Below are 18,948 nucleotides of genomic sequence, written 5' to 3' on the forward strand. Positions count from 1 at the left end.
GCACAGAGCAAATATTCAATAAATGTTAAATGAATGAGAATATGCCAATGAATTACTATGAAGTGGATATGAAAGGTCACACAAAATTCTGAGCCTATGAATGACTGCAGCAATAGGCAATCATAAATTATATCCACAGTCTTTAAAAAAAATTAAGGAGAATAACAGATTTTTAAAGTTCCAATTTGTTACAGAAAAAAAAGGATATTAAAATCTACAGTTTTCTCACCTGAAGTCAGATTCCTAGCCGTACTCTGTGATTTCTGCATTTCAGTAGATTTAAAATTGAGATCATCCTGCATCATTTTCAGCTCTTGATTGGTGATAGAGGATATCTGTTTCATACGATTTATATTCTGTATTTGCAGAGACATAAAAGTGGAAAAAATTCCATTAATTTAACTTTCCAATAAAACTCTTAAAAATGCTGCTAAAGGACTGGATGTTTTGAAATAAATCATTCATTACATATATATATTTTATAAAAGAAAACATGATATTCAAAGTCAGATTTCTCAGTAAGGAGAGGTTAAATTAAAATTCAGAATTGTTTCTTTTATATTTGCTTTATTTCACTGTAGAAAGATTCAACAATGCTATTATAGGAACTAATTGGATTTTAAAAACACTTAGAATATTGAAAAGAGATCAGGTATTTTTTCTCCTATGGTACCACACAATAGTAGCTGCTCAATAAACATTTTTTGAGGAATCAAGATATTCATTAGGTATCCTGTGCTCTTATGTAATAGTGAACATTTGCGGTTTTTGAGCTGTATTTTTAAGGTAACCACAGTAAAAATAATGAGGACAGTAAGACTGGCACATGGCACTTACTCGACTGCTGTGCTCCAAAAGCGAAACAATGCTGGCTTCTATCTGTGCCTTCCTTTCCAGTTCCTGGTTCTTAGTGTCCTCAAAAGTCTCAATAAAAGCTGTCGATTGAAAAATATGATGAAAGGCTACTGTTGGTATAACTAAACACTATATAAGCTCTGATTTGTAGGTCTGAGGAATACTTTTTAGAAGTTCAAAGCAAATTTTTAACTATCACTTTAATTTTTTAACCCAAGGGTAATTAAATTACTCAATAAGAACATTTCTACATACTTTCAATCTTTTAAAGTTTAACTATTATGATCTTAATACAAATACACTAAATATTTATAAATGCAGGCTCAGAAGCAACAGCTGATAAGATGGACATGAGAAAAATTCCTATGGTTTTACACTAGTATCTCATTGATACAGCTACAATTATTAACATGTGTAACTGGCCACTAACTTTACTTCTGAAAATACTACTATATCTTTTTTACCTGAAAATTGAGCATTTTCCTTGTAATGCCAAAATAGTCTCAATTGAATAAGTTTAGTGATTTATTCAGATTATAAATAAATATTCTAAGACATCATTCTTTTTCTTCTCTAATATAAAATTAGTATATAATTTGCTCTTATTAACATTCTTAAAATATTTCTATGGATCTTCCAAAAATTAAAATAATTTTACTATTTGCATGAAACAACAAATTAATTTTGAGGTAGTTTTTGGTACTTGTTGAAATTTTTAAAGTAGTCTTGCTGCTACTGCTGCTGCTGCTGCTAAGTCGCTTCAGTCGTGTCCGATTCTGTGCGACCCCATAGATGGCAGCCCACCAGGCTCCCCCATCCCTGGGATTCTCCAGGCAAGAACACTTGAGTGGGTTGCCATTTCCTTCTCCAATGCATGAAAGTGAGAAGTGAAAGTGAAGTCGCTCAGTTGTGTCCGACTCTTTGCGACCCCATGGACTGCAGCCTACCAGCCTCCTCCGTCCATGGGATTTTCCAGGCAAGAGTACTGGAGTGGGGTGCCACTGCCTTCTCCGAAAGTAGTCTTGGGATATTGCTAAACCAGAGTTGGCCGTTACTGATTTATAACATGCTTCTATGAAGGTAACAAATGACATCAGACTTACAAAAATGTCAAATTCTAGAAAAATGATAATTTAAAAGAGACTAGTAATCATTAATATAGTAAATTTTTATAAACTTTTGAATGTACAACATAACTTAAAGTCACCATCTATTTACAAAGTTAAAATTCAGATTAAAAAAAAAAAAAGTGAATGAGAAGCCACAACAGAAGTTTCAGTTAGTGACAGAACCAAGAAACAAAATCAGAGATGAGGGCTAATATATAACGAGTTAGGTATTATGAAAAGTGTAAAAAAGGTGAAAGATATTAAGGGTAAAGCATGTAAAAGAGAACATCCAATGTTCAATCAACGAGTGGTCTATAGACTCTCTATACAGACTATAAACGTAAATACTAGCTTTTGTATCCCTAACATACAATCGTACACACGTATACACATGTACAAAATCTTTCTCTAACTCTCTACCCATCCCTAAACTACGTTAGATATTTAGTAATACTTCAAGTCAAATGCTTTGAATGTCCACACTTCTGCACTTATTATTAGTCACTGTATCTTCCCAAAGTGAGATCTCTGATTTAGTATAAATGAACAACTATCTGAGAATATATTTTCACATCTCTAAGATTATCACTTACTGTCCATATTTTCCTCCCTCTTTTTTAGCTCCTTGTACTTCTGATTCATTTCACCTACAAGCAATAAAAGAAAATAACATTAATTAAAAACTCCAGTTACAGTACTCAAAATTAGAAATATCTCTTAGGTTCTCTATATGCTATTAGTCATTACATATTCAGAGTTTAATATTAATGTTCAATTAGGTGAGATTCATTTAAATTGATTTTATTTTAAAAGTTATATATTTATATGCTTGACAACTTGGTAAAAAACAATCTCCTTAGTGGAAAGAACTGAAAAGGTCTCCAAAGGTTCTCTATTTTAGTTCCAATTTCAACCTACACATGAACACACTGGTGATGGGAAATATACACTCCCACAGAAGTTCATCTCATCTCTGAATAGCTCACAACAGCAAACAAAATAGCAGGGTTAGTGTCCTCACAGAACTTAAAGTCTAAGGATTTAACAATTTATGGATGTGAGAGTTGGACTGTGAAGAAGGCTGAGTGCCGAAGAATTGATGCTTTTGAACTGTGGTGTTGGAGAAGACTCTGGAGAGTCCCTTGGACTGCAAGGAGATCCAACCAGTCCATTCTATAGGAGATCAGCCCTGGGATTTCTTTGGAAGGAATGATGCTAAAGCTGAAACTCCAGTACGCTGGCCACCTCATGCGAAGAGTTGACTCATTGGAAAAGACTCTGATGCTGGGAGGGATTGGGGGCAGGAGGAGAAGGGGATGACAGAGGATGAGATGGCTGGATGGAATCACTGACTCGATGGACATGAGTTTGGGTAAACTCCGGGAGTTGGTGATGGACAAGGAGGCCTGGCTGCGGTTCATGGGGTTGCGAAGAGTCGGACACAACTGAGCAACTGAACTGAACTGAACTGAAGTGCTATTAGATGAAAGTAAAGGATATTACAGCAGTACACAGCAAAGACAATCTAGTTTGGGGATTCAGGAAATTTTTCTCTAAAGAAGTAATATTTAACATGTGTGCATTATAAAGAAAGGATGAATAGCAGTTACTGGGTCAAATTATAGAAGAAGTTCAAAATCAAAGCATTATAAGTACTGAAATTTAAAAGTGAGGATGAATATGGTAGCACAAAGAACTGAAAGAGAATATGAAGAGAAAAAGTGGTACAAAAATGAGATAGGAGAGGGTGGGATGAATTAAGAGAGTAGCATTGACATACATATACCACCATGTGTAAAACAGATATCCATTGGGAAACTGCTGCATAGTATGGGGAGAGCTCAGCTCGGTGCTCTATGATGACCAAGAGGGGTGGCATGGGGGAGGTTGAGAGGGAGGCTCAAGAGGGAGGGGATATTTGTATACTTACAGCTGATTCACACTGTTGTACAGGAGAAACTAATACAAATTGTAAAGCAATTATACTCCCATTAAAAAAAAAAAGATGAGGTAGGTTATGAGAGACCTTACATGGAATATGTTATAAACATTTGGATTTTCTCCTAAGGACAATGGTAAGACTATTGAAGAATTTTAAGAAGAGGAATAAAATTATCAATTTGCATTTCTGAAAAATATTTCTGATCAGGAGAATAAAAGATTGGAGACAGTAAGACCAGTTAGGAGGTTGTCACAATGACCCAGTTAACAGATGAAGACTGACCAGTGGCAATTAGGATATAAGGTAGAGATTTTTTTTTTTTTTTTTTTTGAGACATTTAAGAGCTAGAGTGAATTGATTGTGGTGAGGGTTGGAGATGGAGAACTCAAGTATGACTCCCAGGTTTCTGTCTTGGGCAACTGAGGACATTGTCGTATTAGTTACTTAAAGAAAGAAAAAAGTAAGCCGAGGAAGAAGTTGCTTTAAGTAATTCTAGACAAGTTGTATTTAATATATGTGAAACACATGATTACAAGGGCAAAAATCCAAGACCCAAACACAAGGACAAAATTTGACACTTTATAGCTGCATGAAGGGATCATTAGTAAAACTAGATCATGATTATTTTAGAAAAACAGGATTTTTAGTATAACAAAAATTGAGATTTGGAGGCCCAGGGCCATTTTCCTCAACTAGTAAGATGGCTGCAGTCCTGTGCTCCCAGGATCCCAGGTAGAGAAAATAGAATAGATTTGTGCTTGCTCCAGTCTTCAGTTTCTTCATTAAAGTCATTTGGTTCTCAGCATTCTGGAAAAGCTAAGGAATTTTACTAAGATGATGCCCAGCAAAGATGGAGAGAATAAGAGATTTCTAAGGGGGCTCCTGGTAAGAAGCTGACATTTAGAACGACTTTCAGAAGAAGGATTCGAAGAGAATGGGGGAATCAACAGTTAAAGACTAGAGGCTAAAAACCGACTGGTCAGCCTGTGTTCTACATAGCCTCCTATTAAGTATACCGTTTTGCCAGGTGCCAACTAAAAGAGCAATAACGCTAGGGAGTGAAGTAGATAGAGTAGAGCCCCTAATTACATGGCACCGATAAATTTCCACTTGTATACTTGCTTGGATAGGAAGTGAGCTGCCCATCTATAAAGGTGATGGCAAAGTCAGAGACCCAAGTTGGCAGACAGCTTTTCTGCTTTCAGGTCTGAAAACAGTTTTCCCAAATTCATTAAGGATAGCCCTTACACAGAAAAAAAAAAAAAAAACTTGCCAAGGCCCCCACAACAGTGTGTGTGTGTGTGTGTGCGTGCGCGCGTGTGCGTGCGCTACTCACTTGCTCGTGTCTGAATCTTTGTGACCCCATGGACTGTAGCCTGCCAGGCTCCTCTGCCCATGAATTCTCCAGGCAAGAATACTAGAGTAGATAGGTAGTTTTCCCTTCTCCAGGGGATCTTCCTGACCCAGGGACTGAACCAGGTGTCCTCTATTGCAGGCAGATTCTTTGGCATCTTAGCTAGCAGAGAAGCCCACAATAGTACTCATAGTAAAAAGCTGAAAGCAACTGAATAAGGATAGTAAATACCCAAAGGTCATGAATTCCCAGTCAGGGAATACTCAGAACCAACGGGAAACATTTGGTTCAATCTGACTAAGGTTTTGAATGCATTAACATTAGTGAACTACTACTCAGTTCAGATGAACAACAATGGTCTCAGCATACTGATGCAGCATGATTAGTTTGATAAGGGGAACAGGAGGGATCTTTTTAACTTGTAATAATAAAGTTTGTGTATGATTAAATTTTTTAAAAAATACATTGTAGATGCATTAAGATTAGTCTTATAATGATGTTACCATTCAGTTATTTGTAGCATTAGTTTTTTGGATGAAAAACAAACAGAGAATATGAACTTCTTATAGCATACATGATCTGGAATATCCTCATAGGAAGCTGATATGCACGCAAATGTTAAATAACATGTGTGAAGTAGCAGAAAAGTTAGTATTTGCTAAATCGGTCATGGCCTAGGTTTCTAAGAAACTCTTAGTCCTTGTGTGGCTGTGTCAGAAGTCCTCTTGGGAGACTGTCAGGCATTAAGGGATTAAAAAAGAAGGCCTGTATCTTAGGCTTTACAGGAATTTAATAACCATTTTATCTTTCCTCTTCTAAACTTAAGAGAATTTTCTACACAGGATGTTTTCAGTTTCTTATCTTGCTTGTTTGTTTCTCATCAGGCTTCCCTGGTGGCTCAGAGGTAAAGCATCGGCCCGTGATGCGGGAGACCCAGGTTCAATTCCTGGGTTGGTAAGATCCCCTGGAGAAGGAAATGGCAATCCACTCCAGCACTCTTGTCTGGAAAATCCCATGGACGGAGGAGCCTGATAGGCTACAGTCCAAGGGGTCACAAAGAGTCGGACACGACTGAGCGACTCATCTTGCTATTAGACCTCAAGACACATAATCAGGCTTACCCTCCTGCCATTTCAGTGACGTTGTTCACAGAAAGATCATGATTCCTTAATTATCAAATCCAAGGGGCAGTTTTGAGTTATTTCACTCTGCAATATTCGATACTACTGATACATCCTTCCTTCTTCCAATTCTTTCCTCCTCATGTGTTTTGCTGCTTGCAGAGGCGGCTTTTCTGGTTTTTCTGACTTTCAGATCTTTCCTTCTCTGTCTTCTCTTCACAGATTTCCCTTTCTTCATTTAAATTCCAGATTATTCTCTTAGTTGACCTCTAATGTTACATTCTTTCCTTTTCTCCTTTGCCTTTCGCTTAAGAAGCAAAGTGACAGACATAGGAGAAAAGGAAAGATAAACCCATTTGAATGCAGACTTCCAAAGAATCTCAAGGAGAGATAAGAAAGCCTTCTTCAGTGATCATTGCAAAGAAATAGAGGAAAACAATAGAATGGGAAAGACTAGAGATCTCTTCAAGAAAATTAGATACCAAAGGAACATATTGTGCAAAGATGGGCACAATAAAGGACAGAAATGGTATGGACCTAACATAAGCAGAAGATATTAAGAAGAGGTGGCAAGAATTAAGAACTATACAGAAAAGATCTTCACGACCCAGATAATCATGATGGTGTGATCACTCATCTAGAGCCAGACATCCTGGAATGCCAAGTCAAGTGGGTCTTAGGAAGCATCACTAAGAACAAAGCTAGTGGAGGTGACGGAATTCCAGTTGAGCTGTTTCAAATCCTAAAAGATGATGCTGTGAAAGTGCTGCACTCAGTATGCCAGCAAATTTGGAAATCTCAGAATGGCCACAGGACTGGAAAAGGTCAGTTTTCATTCCAATTCCAAAGAAAGGCAATGCCAAAGAACACTCAAAGTACCACAGCTGCCCTAATTTCACACGCCAGCAAATACTCAAAATTCTCCAAAGCAGGCTTCAACAGTACATGAACTGTGAACTTCCAGATGTTCAAGCTTGTTTTAGAAAAGGCAGAGGAACCAGAGATCAAATGGCCATCATCCGTTGGATCGTTGAAAAAGCAAAAGTTCCAGAAAAAACATCTATTTCTGCTTTATTGGCAATGTCTAAGCCTTTGACTATGTGGTTTACAACAAACTGTGGAAAATTCTGAAAGAGATGGGAATACCAGACCACCTGACCTGCCTCCTGAAAAATCTGTATGCAGGTCAAAAAGCAACAGTTAGAACTAGACATGGAACAGCAGACTGGTTCCAAATTGGGAAAGGAGTACGTCAAAGCTGTATATTGTCACTCTGCTTATTTAACTTATATGCAGAGTACATCATGAGAAATGTTGGACTGGAAGAAGCACAAGCTGGAATCAAGACTGCCGGGAGAAGTATCAATAACCTCAGATATGCAGATGACACCACCCTTATGGCAGAAAGTGAAGAAGAACTAAAGAGCCTCTTGATGAAAGTGAAAGAGGAGAGTGAAAAAGTTGGCTTAAAACTCAACATTCAGAAAACTAACATCATGGCATCTGGCCCCATCACTTCATGGTAAATAGACAGAGAAACAGTGGAAACAGTGACAGACTTTATTTTGGGGGGCTCCAAAATCACTGCAGATGGTGACTGCAGCCATGAAATTAAAAGACACTTGCTCCTTGGAAGAAAAGTTACGACCAACCTAGACAGCATATTAAAAAGCAGAGACATTACTTTGCCAACAAAGGTCCATTTGGTCAAAGCTATGGTTTTTCCAGTAGTCATGTACGGATATGAGAGTTGGACTATAATGAAAGCTGAGAGCCAAAGAATTGATGCTTTTGAATTGTGATGTTGGAGAAGACTCTTGAGAGTCCTTTGGACTGCAAGGAAATCCAACCAGTCCATCCTAAAGGAGATTAGTCCTGATATTCATTGGAAACATTGACACTAAAGCTGAAACTCCAATACTTTGGCCACCTGATGTGAAGAGCTGACTCATTTGAAAAGACCCTGATGCTGGGAAAGATTGAGTGCAAGTGGAGAAGGGGATAACAGAGGATGAGATGGGTGGATGGCATCACTGACTCAATGGACATGAGTTTGGGTAAACCCCGGGAGTTGGTGTTAGACAGGGAGGCCTGGCATGGGGCAGTCCATGGGGTTGCAAAGAGTTGGACATGACTGAGCAACTGAACTGAACTGAATGCTACATTATATCCACGGAAATCCCACTCATTCTTGTGGTTGAAGAACTCTTTGTCTTTTTCCTAATTTTCAGATTGTTTTATCCAATTATTTATTAGATATATTTTTGTGGATACGTTTTAGGACATCCTAACACACAGCATGTATGCATGCATGCTAGTCACTTCAGTCACGTCCAACTCTTTGCGACGCTATGGACTGTAGCCCGCCAGGCTCCTCTGTCCATGGGATTCTCCAAGCAAGAGTACTGGAGTGTGATGCCCTTCTCCAGGGGACCTTTCCAACTCAGGGACTGAACCCACGTCTCCTGTGGCTCCTGCATTGGCAGGCAGATTCTTTACTCCTGAGCCATTCCATAGTTAAATGCATCAGTCTTCTCCCTCAAAGTCTGTACCCCTCTGTATTCGCTACTATGTTTGAAAGCCCTTCACCATCATAATCATGCAAGTCAGAAACCTGGGAGATTCCTATCTGCTACTCCACTCAATCCCATGCTCCAAGTTACCAAAACATGGAGCTGAAAGATATATCTGGTCAATGTCTCCAGCTATACAGCTAGTCAGCTGCATTAGGTAAGACAGACCCCTATATCTTAGCAGATTAACAAGTTTCAGAAAACCTCCTCCCCCATATCATTGCGGCTAAAAAGAAAAGAGATCAGATCCCTAGTGAACTCCTCTATTTTGTAATTTCTCAGTTGGTGGATTAATATCTGAGCGTTCCATGAGAGGCAATGTATAGACATGGGTCATCCTAAAGTAGGGTAAAACACAGGGCTTGTTTTACCTCAGGAAAAAGGTATCTGCCCTTAGGTTTCTTATTATAGAAGACAACAAGATCATAGATGAGGGAAGCTAATTGGCTGTCACACTGGAGGTGTAAAAAAAGCAGGCCAGCAAAAGGGTCTAATGAAGAGACCAAGGAGATGGAAAGGACACGCTCATAAAATGAGGGTTATTTCACAGCTACTTTCAAACTCTGAGTATTTGATGTGATCTGATCACCATTTTCCAGAATACGTAGCTACCCCAATCTTCTCTCCAGTGTACAAGGTACGTGCTAGTGACTCCCTGGCCCCAAGGCCCCCAAGTCAGCAGACTTACTGATTTTAGAGGAGAAAAAGCAGCAGAGAGCAAATAAAATTAATGCCGAGGGGCAAAAATTAACCCCGAAGGACTTTTGCTGGAAGGACTTTTTCCTTTCTAGCACTTGGGATCCTTCTGAGGCAAGGTAAACCTCCCAGTACTATTGATATTCAGTACCATCAAGTGTTCCTTATTTGGCATGGTTTCAGCCCCCTTAACATCTGTTCATTGTACTCTTAGTGAATTCCAATCCTTTATTCCTTTTAAAGTATGATGCCAAAAACAGGATTCCAAACAGACTATCACTTCTCATAGTCTACATATTCATCTTTTGTTAATGCAAAAGGATTAGGATTCCAGCTGTTCTGGAGGCTATATCACATGAATTCACATTGAGCTGTTATCTAAATCCCCTTTAACATTTTCACATATTTTAGTAAGCTATAGCACTTCCTACTCCCCAACTCCTACTTCAATTTTAATTAGTTTTGTAGTCCTATTAAATTTCAACTTTTTATATCATCTCTTACCTTTTTGTGTATCACTATAGTAGTAAGAAACTAATATATCAAATACTACTAAACTGGTAGGTTAAAATGAGTACATATAAGTTTAATGTTCTCAACTAACTTTTGGCTTCAGTTCAGTTCAGTTCAGTCACTCAGTCGTGTCAACTCTTTGCGACCCCATGGACTGCAGCACGCCAGTCCTCCCTCTCCATCACCAACTCCCGGAGTTTACTCAAACTCATGTCCATTGACTCGGTGATGCCATCCAACCATCTCATCCTCTTTCGTCCCTTCTACTCCCACCTTCCATCTTTCCCAGCATTAGGGTCTTTTCAAATGAGTCAGCTTTTCACATCAGGTGGCCAAAGTACTGAGTTTCAGGTTCAGCATCTGTCTTTCCAATGAACATTCAGGCAGGACTGATTTCCTTTAGGATGGACTGGCTGGATCTCCTTGCAGTCCAAGGGACTCTCAAGAGTCTTCTCCAACACCACAGTTCAAAAGCATCAATTCTTCAGTACTCAGCTTTTTTTTATAGTCCAACTCTCACATCCATACATGACTACTGGAAAAAACCATAGCCTTGTCTAGACAGACCTTTGTTGACAAAGTAACGTCTCTGCTTTTTAACATGCTGTCTGGGTTGGTCATAACTTTCCTTCCAAGGAGTAAGCGTCTTTTTTAATTTCATGGATGCAGTCACCATCTGCAGTGATTTTGGAGCCCCAAAAAAATAAAGTCTGTCACTGTTTCCACTGTTTCTCCATCTATTTGCCATCACGTGATGGGACTGGATGCCATGATCTTAGTTTTCTGAGTACTGAACTTTAAGCCAACTTTTTCACTCTCTTCTTTCACTTTCAAGCTTCACCCAATTTATCAATCATACATTCTCTACAAAATGTTTTAAATTTTGCCAAGAAAGTTTCTTTACAGCTATGCAGACAAGTCTGGTAATTCTATCTACTAGAGGCATTTAAAATATATACAATAAAAATCCTCTAAATATGTAAAAGTTAAATTATTGCCTAAAGTCTCACCTTTTCTAAAGAAAAGAGAAAGTACCATTTTAAAAAGTTTCTTCAACAGAGTAATGTCAACAAAATCATATGGTCTAATGAGTAATCCTTGGCATGTATACTAAATACAATGTTAAGTTCTTAATTATTTCCTAAAGCAGTGGTTATCAAACCTTAGCATGCATCAGAATCATCAGGAGGGTTTGTTGAAACAAACTACTAAACTGTATTCTCAAGGTTTCATGTTCAGTAGGTTTGGGGTAGAATCCAAGAAGTTTCATTTCTAACAAGTTTCAGATGATGCTAATGTGCCTGGTCTGAAGATAACACCACTATACTAATGAATAGTTTAACCAGTCTCCAAATTGAACACCAAGAAATGACTCATTCTTCACTGAATGTTTATTGAGAAACTAAAGAATAGCAGCATAAAGATGTCATTTGAAATCTCAGATACCAGATGGTAAGCTGAAGATGTTATCCTGTATGTTACAGAGAAAATACTAAGGGGAAAATTCTTTCCAAATATGTTTTGAGAAAATCTCCATGACAGTTATTCAAGTTTCAGTTTATAAATTAATAGCATTAATACTAACAACCAATAACTAACATTTATGCACAATTTTAAAACTGCATGCTATTCTGAGTCATACACACACACACTCACACAACTGTTCATTTAATCCTCACAATAACCCTAAGAGGAAGGTAGGTACTATTATTATCTCCCTTTAAAGACGAAGAAACAAAGGTACAGAAAGGTCAAGTAGCATGGCTAAGATCAGCCAGTAAAACAGAACAGCCCAGATTTGAATCCTGGCATTCTGGTTGTAGAACCTGTGCTCTAAAACAAAACTATTCTGTCTTCATAAATTCTATTTTATCTGACAAAATCAGAGAATAAAAGCTTCTAACCTGGGCCGTGGAACTATGAGTAGGAAGAAGTAACCTACAGACAAACCAAAGGGTTGTATTCTATGTTTTTACTATTCTTTTTTTTGGCACTCCCTAAACATTTAATGGTTGTCTTTTTTACTGTTCTTGAAAGCAGTATATAAATCATGGAATAAACTGAAATGAATTCATTTGAAACTTAAAACAGTAATCTTATGATCCTATAGCCTTTTATTATGACATATATTTATCACATTAGAGCTGTTAGATATTTAGATGCCTGTGATATATTGTATTAATAACCACATGATAGTTTGTTTCATCAATCTCTGGGAAAATACCATACTCTCAAATTGAAGGAATAATTTATAGTTAGTGATGATGTCCAAAAATCCTTCTTGGGGAGATATGTGACTGTACTTTGTAAACTGCGTTCCTTAAGCCCAGTCTGAGTATGTAGATGTCCAGAAAATTAGCCCCACCTTGTGGATCATCATAGTAACACAGATTCAGGCCTTGGAGAACACTGAATTGTCAGAGAGCTCTGTATTATCTTGACTGACAAAAACTAATAACTAGCACTGGTGAGGAAACACTTTTACACACTGACTCTATGGACATGAGTCTGAGTGAACTCCGGGAGTTGGTGATGGATAGGGAGGCCTGGCGTGCTGCGATTCACGGGGTCACAAAGAGTCGGACATGACTGAGCGACTGAACTGAACTGAACTGTAGTTGTATAAAATGGTACAACCTTTTCTGGAAAGAAATTTTAAAAAATAATAAAAATTGTATACATAAATAACATTCTATTCAAAATTTCACTTCTAGAAATTTAGCCTACAGAAATAAACAAATTAACAAACATGTATGTATCAAGGGGAAATTTTCAAGGTTATTTACTGCAGCATTATTCTTGGTAGTGAAAAATTAGAAACAACCTAATGTCAATCAGTGTAGAGGCTTCCTTGGAGGCTCAGTGGTAAAGAATCCTCCGGCCAGTGCAGGAGACCTGGGTTAAATCCCTGAGTTGGGAAGATCGCCTGAAGAAGGAAATGACAACCCATTCTAGTACTTTTGCTTGGAAAATCCCAGGGACAGAGGAGCCTGGTGGGCCATAGACCACGGGGTTGCAAACAGCTGAACATGACTTAGCAACTAAACAACAACAAATGTCAATGTGGATATAGCTAATGTTACTTAAAAACCATATCAACATGACCACAGCTAATAGTTTTTGTAAGTACAAAGTTAAAAACCTCAAGCTCAGAAGAACTTTATAGTGTATCACTTAATTAAATATACACATATATAAAATATATATATATATATATATATATATACAATTATATATATGTGTGCTATGTATAGAAAAAAAGTCTAAAAGGCTATGCTGTAAACAATGATTACCTCTGAAGTACAAGTATGAGGAGAAAAGCAATGAAGGATGAGTATGAGGAGAAAGGAGATGCCTTTTTACTTTATACACTTTGGTACTGCTTGAATTTTCCCTATGATAGTATATACCAGATTTGTATTTAAAAAGTATACAGTTAAAAAATAAGTTATTTGGAGTCTTTAAAATAACTTGAACTAGTTTAAGGAAAAATTTTAAAAAGCAGGAAGGGGTAGATATCCTTATAGATGCTGGTTGATAATTGCACAGTTAATGAAAACACATGAGAATGGTCATTTGAGGCAAAACATACACACCCACAAACCAGTAAAATGAAAAACATTCAAGATGATTAAACTCTTCAGAAATTCTGGATAAATTTATAACTTGTAATTTTTCTATAAAGGTTGAGTGTGCACCTCGCCCCACCCCACCCCCAAACTCCTCTAAAATGACAGTAAAAAGAATTTTTAAAGGTCAAACTCCTGGCAATGAGGAATATAGGAAAGGAAACAATAATAATAAAGATCCCCTGGAGGAGGGCATGGCAACCCCTTCCAAGGGGTTGGAAAATCCCTGGACAGAGGAGCCTGGTGGGCTACAGTCCATAGGGTCTCAAACAGTCTGGCAATGTAACTTTTAGCAAATTATAACTTTAAGGACTTAAAAAATGCCTAAATATGATGAATTTAATGAAGCTGTTGGATTACAGTACCACCATTAATACCTAGCAGAGAACGTAACTATACCTAAACCAATATCAAAAGATGCCTTTAAATTTAGAATAAATTATGCAAAACTTTTAAAAGTTTATTTGAAAATCAAAAGGTTGGAGGAGTACTAACAAGGTCAGACATGAACAAACACATTTATGGTTTAAACCCTATCTTAACCAGAACCCCTACAAGGCAAAAGGTAGCCAAGCTGGATTATACACAGATGCCATACATGGAAGAAACCAGGTAACATCTAAGAAATTAATAAAATGGGTCAGAAGGAATGAAGCCAGGGATAGAGATAAGTATGGACCAGAGAGTCAACCTGATAATCCTCCACATTTTAAGAAGCAGATTATCCACAATCTTAAGTCAAGGGACTCCTGAGAATGCACACATAGAATCCACCTCTTTATTGGAAAAATAAAGAATCCACCTCTTTATTGAAAATCATATACTGCGAAGGTAGGAATCCTCTAGAAGGTAATAAAACTGTTGCTAATTCATCAAGCTCTCTCTGCATATAAGAGTATATTTGTATATCTTAAAAACTAGAGGGCCAGACTTCCCTGGTGGTCCAGTGGTTAAAAATCTACCTGCCAAAGCAGGGGACATAGGTTCGATCCCTGATCTGGGAAGATGCCATATGCTGCAGAGCAACTGAGCCTGTGCATCACAACTACATAAACTCTCGTACCCAGAGCCACATCCCACAAAAAGAAAAGCCACCGCAATGAGAAGACCCATGCCACAATGAGAGAGTGGCCCAGAGCTCACACCCCACAAAAAGAAAAGCCACTGCAATGAGAAGGCCCATGCCACAACGAGAGAGTGGCCCAGAGCTCACACCCCACAAAAAGAAAAGCCACCGCAATGAGAAGGCCCATGCCACAATGAGAGAGTGGCCCAGAGCTCACACCCCACAAAAAGAAAAGCCACTGCAATGAGAAGGCCCATGCCACAACCAGAGAGTGGCCCAGAGCCACACCCCACAAAAAGAAAAGCCACTGCAATGAGAAGGCCCACGCCACAACAAGAGAGTGGCCCCCACTTGCTGCAATTACATAGAGCCCACACACAGTAACGAAGACCCAGCGCAGAAGGAAAAAAAGATTAACTTCTTAAAAGAGAACTGCAGGGCCCAAAGAAGTGACTAGAGGCCAATTATCACCTTTAATTGACTCTACAGATCTTTCCCTTCTAAAATACAGGACTGGAAATTCCCTCATGGTCCAGTGGTTAGGACTCTGTGCTCTCACTGTGGCAGGCTGGGGTTCAATCCTTGGTTGGGCAAGTAAAATCCTACAAGCTGCAAGGTGTGGCCAAAAATTAATAATCATTTTAAAATATTTAAATAAAATAAGGCCTGTTTGATTCATTCCATAAAGATTTATTGAACGCTTATTTTCCCAGGCACTGTGTTGATGAAAGAGGAAACAAGACACAGTCCCTGTCCTGGAGGACACACAGCCTAAGAGAAAGACAAACATCTAAGTAGAAAGTGGTAGTCTTGTGGTCAATGCGTTTATGCCAGCCATCTGCTCTGATAACAGAGGGGGTCATTCACTTAGCCCAGCCCAGAAATAGGTCAGGGAGGAAAGTCAGGGTTAATTATGTTGGACATGAAAGGATACGTGAGCTAGATCTTAAAAGATGAGGAGTTAGGGAGATAAATAACAGGGAAAAGAACATTCAAGATAAGGGAATAAATAATAGGAACAAAGGATTGAACGTGAAACAATCCTTTGATATATGGTAAAGGGGGTGAGGTGTGAGGTACCACTGGTATAATAGATTACTGTTATTATTAGAATGTAAGCATAGAGATGACGAGGGATAGAAAAAGAGATTGACGATGAACAGGCCAGATTATGGAAGAACTAGAATGCCATACAAAGATTCTTAAATTTTATCTTGTAGGTCATTGAGAACCACTGTTAAGTAGGAGAATGACAGAAAATCGCATTTCACATAAGTCAGTCGGCATACTGTGGTGGATGAATCTGAGAGGGAGCAAGAATGGAGGTGGGGAGACCAGTTAGTAGACTAGTGCAGTAGTTCAGGCAAGAAATAATGAGATCCTTAACTAAGAAAAATCCCTATGCTGTTCACAATATTCAGGATGATCATAGGGTAGTAGAAGAACAGAAAACTAATCCATTGAGAGATATATATGAACACATAATACTTATATATCACATATATTCTTATATTTACATATATAAATATGGGCTTCCCAGGTGGCACAGTGGTAAAGAGTCCACCTGCCAATTTAGGAGACATCAGAAACACAGGTTTCATCCCTGGGTCAGGAAGATCTCCTATAGTAGGAAATGGCAACCAACTCCAGGATTCTTGCCTGGAAAATTCCATGGAAAAAGAAGCCTGGCTGACTATAGTCCGCGAGGTTGCAAAGAGTTAGACATGACTGAGCAAATGAGCACACACCCAGACATGTGTGTGTATGTGTGTACAAAATTAAAAAGCATATGTATATATACTTTTTTGCTACTTTTTTTTCGTAACTATTATAGATTGCATCTTTCTACATTAATCAAAAAGGACAGGGAATTCCCTGGTGGTCCAGTGGTTAGGGCTCTGTGCTTCCACCGCAAGGGGGACAGGTTCGATCCCTGGTTGGTGAACTGGATAGTGCAAGCCATAGCACGGGAAGAAAGGACAAAGAATTTTTGAAAAAGAATGTTCAAAAACGAAAAGGAGAAAGGAAGCTACAATTTAAAGCATTCTATTTATTTTAGAACTGGGATTCCCTGGTGGTTCAGATGGTATAAGAGTCTGCCTGCAATGCAGGAGACCTGGTTCAATCTGTGGGTTGGGAAGATCCCCTGAAGAAGAACAGAGGAACTTTTAGAACTAGCAATTAATAAATTTAAATTTAGAATGTGGAATATTATTTAAAATGTATCCTATAAAGTATCTGAAATCAAGAACATTTTCAGATTTCTCAGAAATCTGCAATACTAGATCTATATAAATTAAAAGCAATAAAATAATTTAATAAAGAAAATAACATGACCTTAATGAACCTACCTTACCATGTGTACCATTTAATATTCATAAATCTTAGTGAGGTAGGACCATTATATTTATTTTGCAAATGAGAAAATGAAAGCTTAGATAAGTTTACTTTCCTAATAATCAGGGCTTAAAGTTTGTCTGTTTTTAGAGATCCCATTGACATGAGAAAATGAAAGTGAAGTCACTCAGTCGTGTCTGACTCTTTGCGACCCTGTGGACTGTAACCTACCAGGCTCCTCCATCCATGGGATTCTCCAGGCAAGAATACTGGAGTGGGTTGCCATTGCCTTCTCCAGGGGATCTTCCCAATCCAGGGATAGGACCCGGGTCTCCCACACTGCAGGCACACGCTTTCACCTTTGAGCCACCAGGGAAGCCATGTAGCCACATGTAAGTAGGACTGTAAGCATTTCAAAAGAATATTTTCATTTCACAAATATAGCACGTCATATCAGAAAGCCAAGATCAGGTTTGGGCAATAAAACTAAGACTTTGGGGTCAAAGAGAACTTGGTTTATATCTAGACTCTACCTGTGATTAGTTGTGAAAATATGAGTAACTTCTCTGAGCTTCAACAAGTATAAAAGAGGTTAACGAGGTTTCAAAGGGTTTCTGTAAAGATCACAAACTAACCAGTCCAGATAAGTAATCAATAGTAGCTAACACTATTACTCATAAGTCAAGAAGAAGTACAAATAAAACTAACAGACTGCATTAAAATTGAAATAAAAAATTTAGCAAAAGTACACCCTTTTCCCCTGCTACGTTTCTTCAGCCATTATTGTTGTAAAGTCGCTAAGTCCTGTCCGACTCTGAGACTCCATGAACTGCAGCATGGCAGGAGGAGGAGTTTGCTCAGCTTCATGTCCATTGAGTCAGTGATGCTATCTAACCGTCTCATGTTTTGCTCCTCCAAAGGATGAAGGAGCATCCTTGCATCCCCTCTTTCTCCTCTTACTTTCTCAGAATCAAGATTTTTTCTGCTCTTTGCAAAAGAAGAATTTTCCACAATTTGTTGTGATCCACAGTGTCAAAGGCTTTAGCATAGTCAATAAAGCAGAAGTAGATGCTTTTCTGGAATTCCCTCCCTTTTTCTATGATCCAAACAATGTTGGCCATTTGATCTCTGGTTCCTCTGCTTTTTCTAAACCCAGCTTGTACATCTGGAGGCTCAGTTCATGTACTACTGAAGTCTACCTTGAAGGTTTGAGCAGAACCTTGCTAGCACGTGAAATGAGCACAAAATGTGAAAGTCAAAGTGAAGTCACTCAATCGTGTCTGACTTTTTGCGACTCCATGGACTATACATATACAGCCCATGGAATTCTCCGGACCAGAAATCTGGAGTGGGCAGCCTTTCCCTTCTCCAGGGGATCTTTTCAACCCCAGGGATCAAACCCAGGTCTCCCACAATGCAGGCGGATTCTTTACTGGCTGAGACACAAGGGAAGCCCAAGAATACTGGAGTGGGTAGCCTATCCCTTCTCCAGTGGATCTTCCCGACCCCAGGAATCCAACTGGGGTCTCCTGCACTGCAAGAGGATTCTTTACCAACTGAGTTATCAGGGAAGCCCTAACTGTATGCTTAATTGTATAGTTTAACATTCTTTGGCACTGCCCTTCTTTGGGACTGGAATGAAAACTGACCTTTTCCAGTCCTGTGGCCACTTCTGAGTTTTCCAAATTTGCTGACATATTTAGTGCAGCACTTTAACAGTAACGGGCTTCCCTTATGGCTCAGCTGGTAAAGA

At 38.6% G+C, this 18,948-nt stretch overlaps 1 protein-coding gene across 3 annotated transcripts in view; it reads right to left on the reverse strand.

The window, feature by feature from the left end:
* Positions 1–18,948, reverse strand: part of IFT74 (intraflagellar transport 74) — a 93,396-nt gene that overhangs the window by 19,904 nt on the left and 54,544 nt on the right. For all 3 annotated transcript variants that reach the window (XM_070794188.1, XM_019965864.2, XM_070794189.1), the window contains 3 exons: positions 2,558–2,611; positions 838–935; positions 230–356 (listed from right to left, as the gene is read on the reverse strand). In XM_070794188.1, coding sequence (XP_070650289.1) covers positions 230–356; positions 838–935; positions 2,558–2,611 — 279 coding nt within the window. The remainder of the gene's footprint in view (positions 1–229; positions 357–837; positions 936–2,557; positions 2,612–18,948) is intronic.

This window comes from Bos indicus, chromosome 8, assembly GCF_029378745.1.
Source record: "Bos indicus isolate NIAB-ARS_2022 breed Sahiwal x Tharparkar chromosome 8, NIAB-ARS_B.indTharparkar_mat_pri_1.0, whole genome shotgun sequence".
In the NCBI taxonomy this organism is placed as follows: Eukaryota; Metazoa; Chordata; class Mammalia; order Artiodactyla; family Bovidae; genus Bos; species Bos indicus.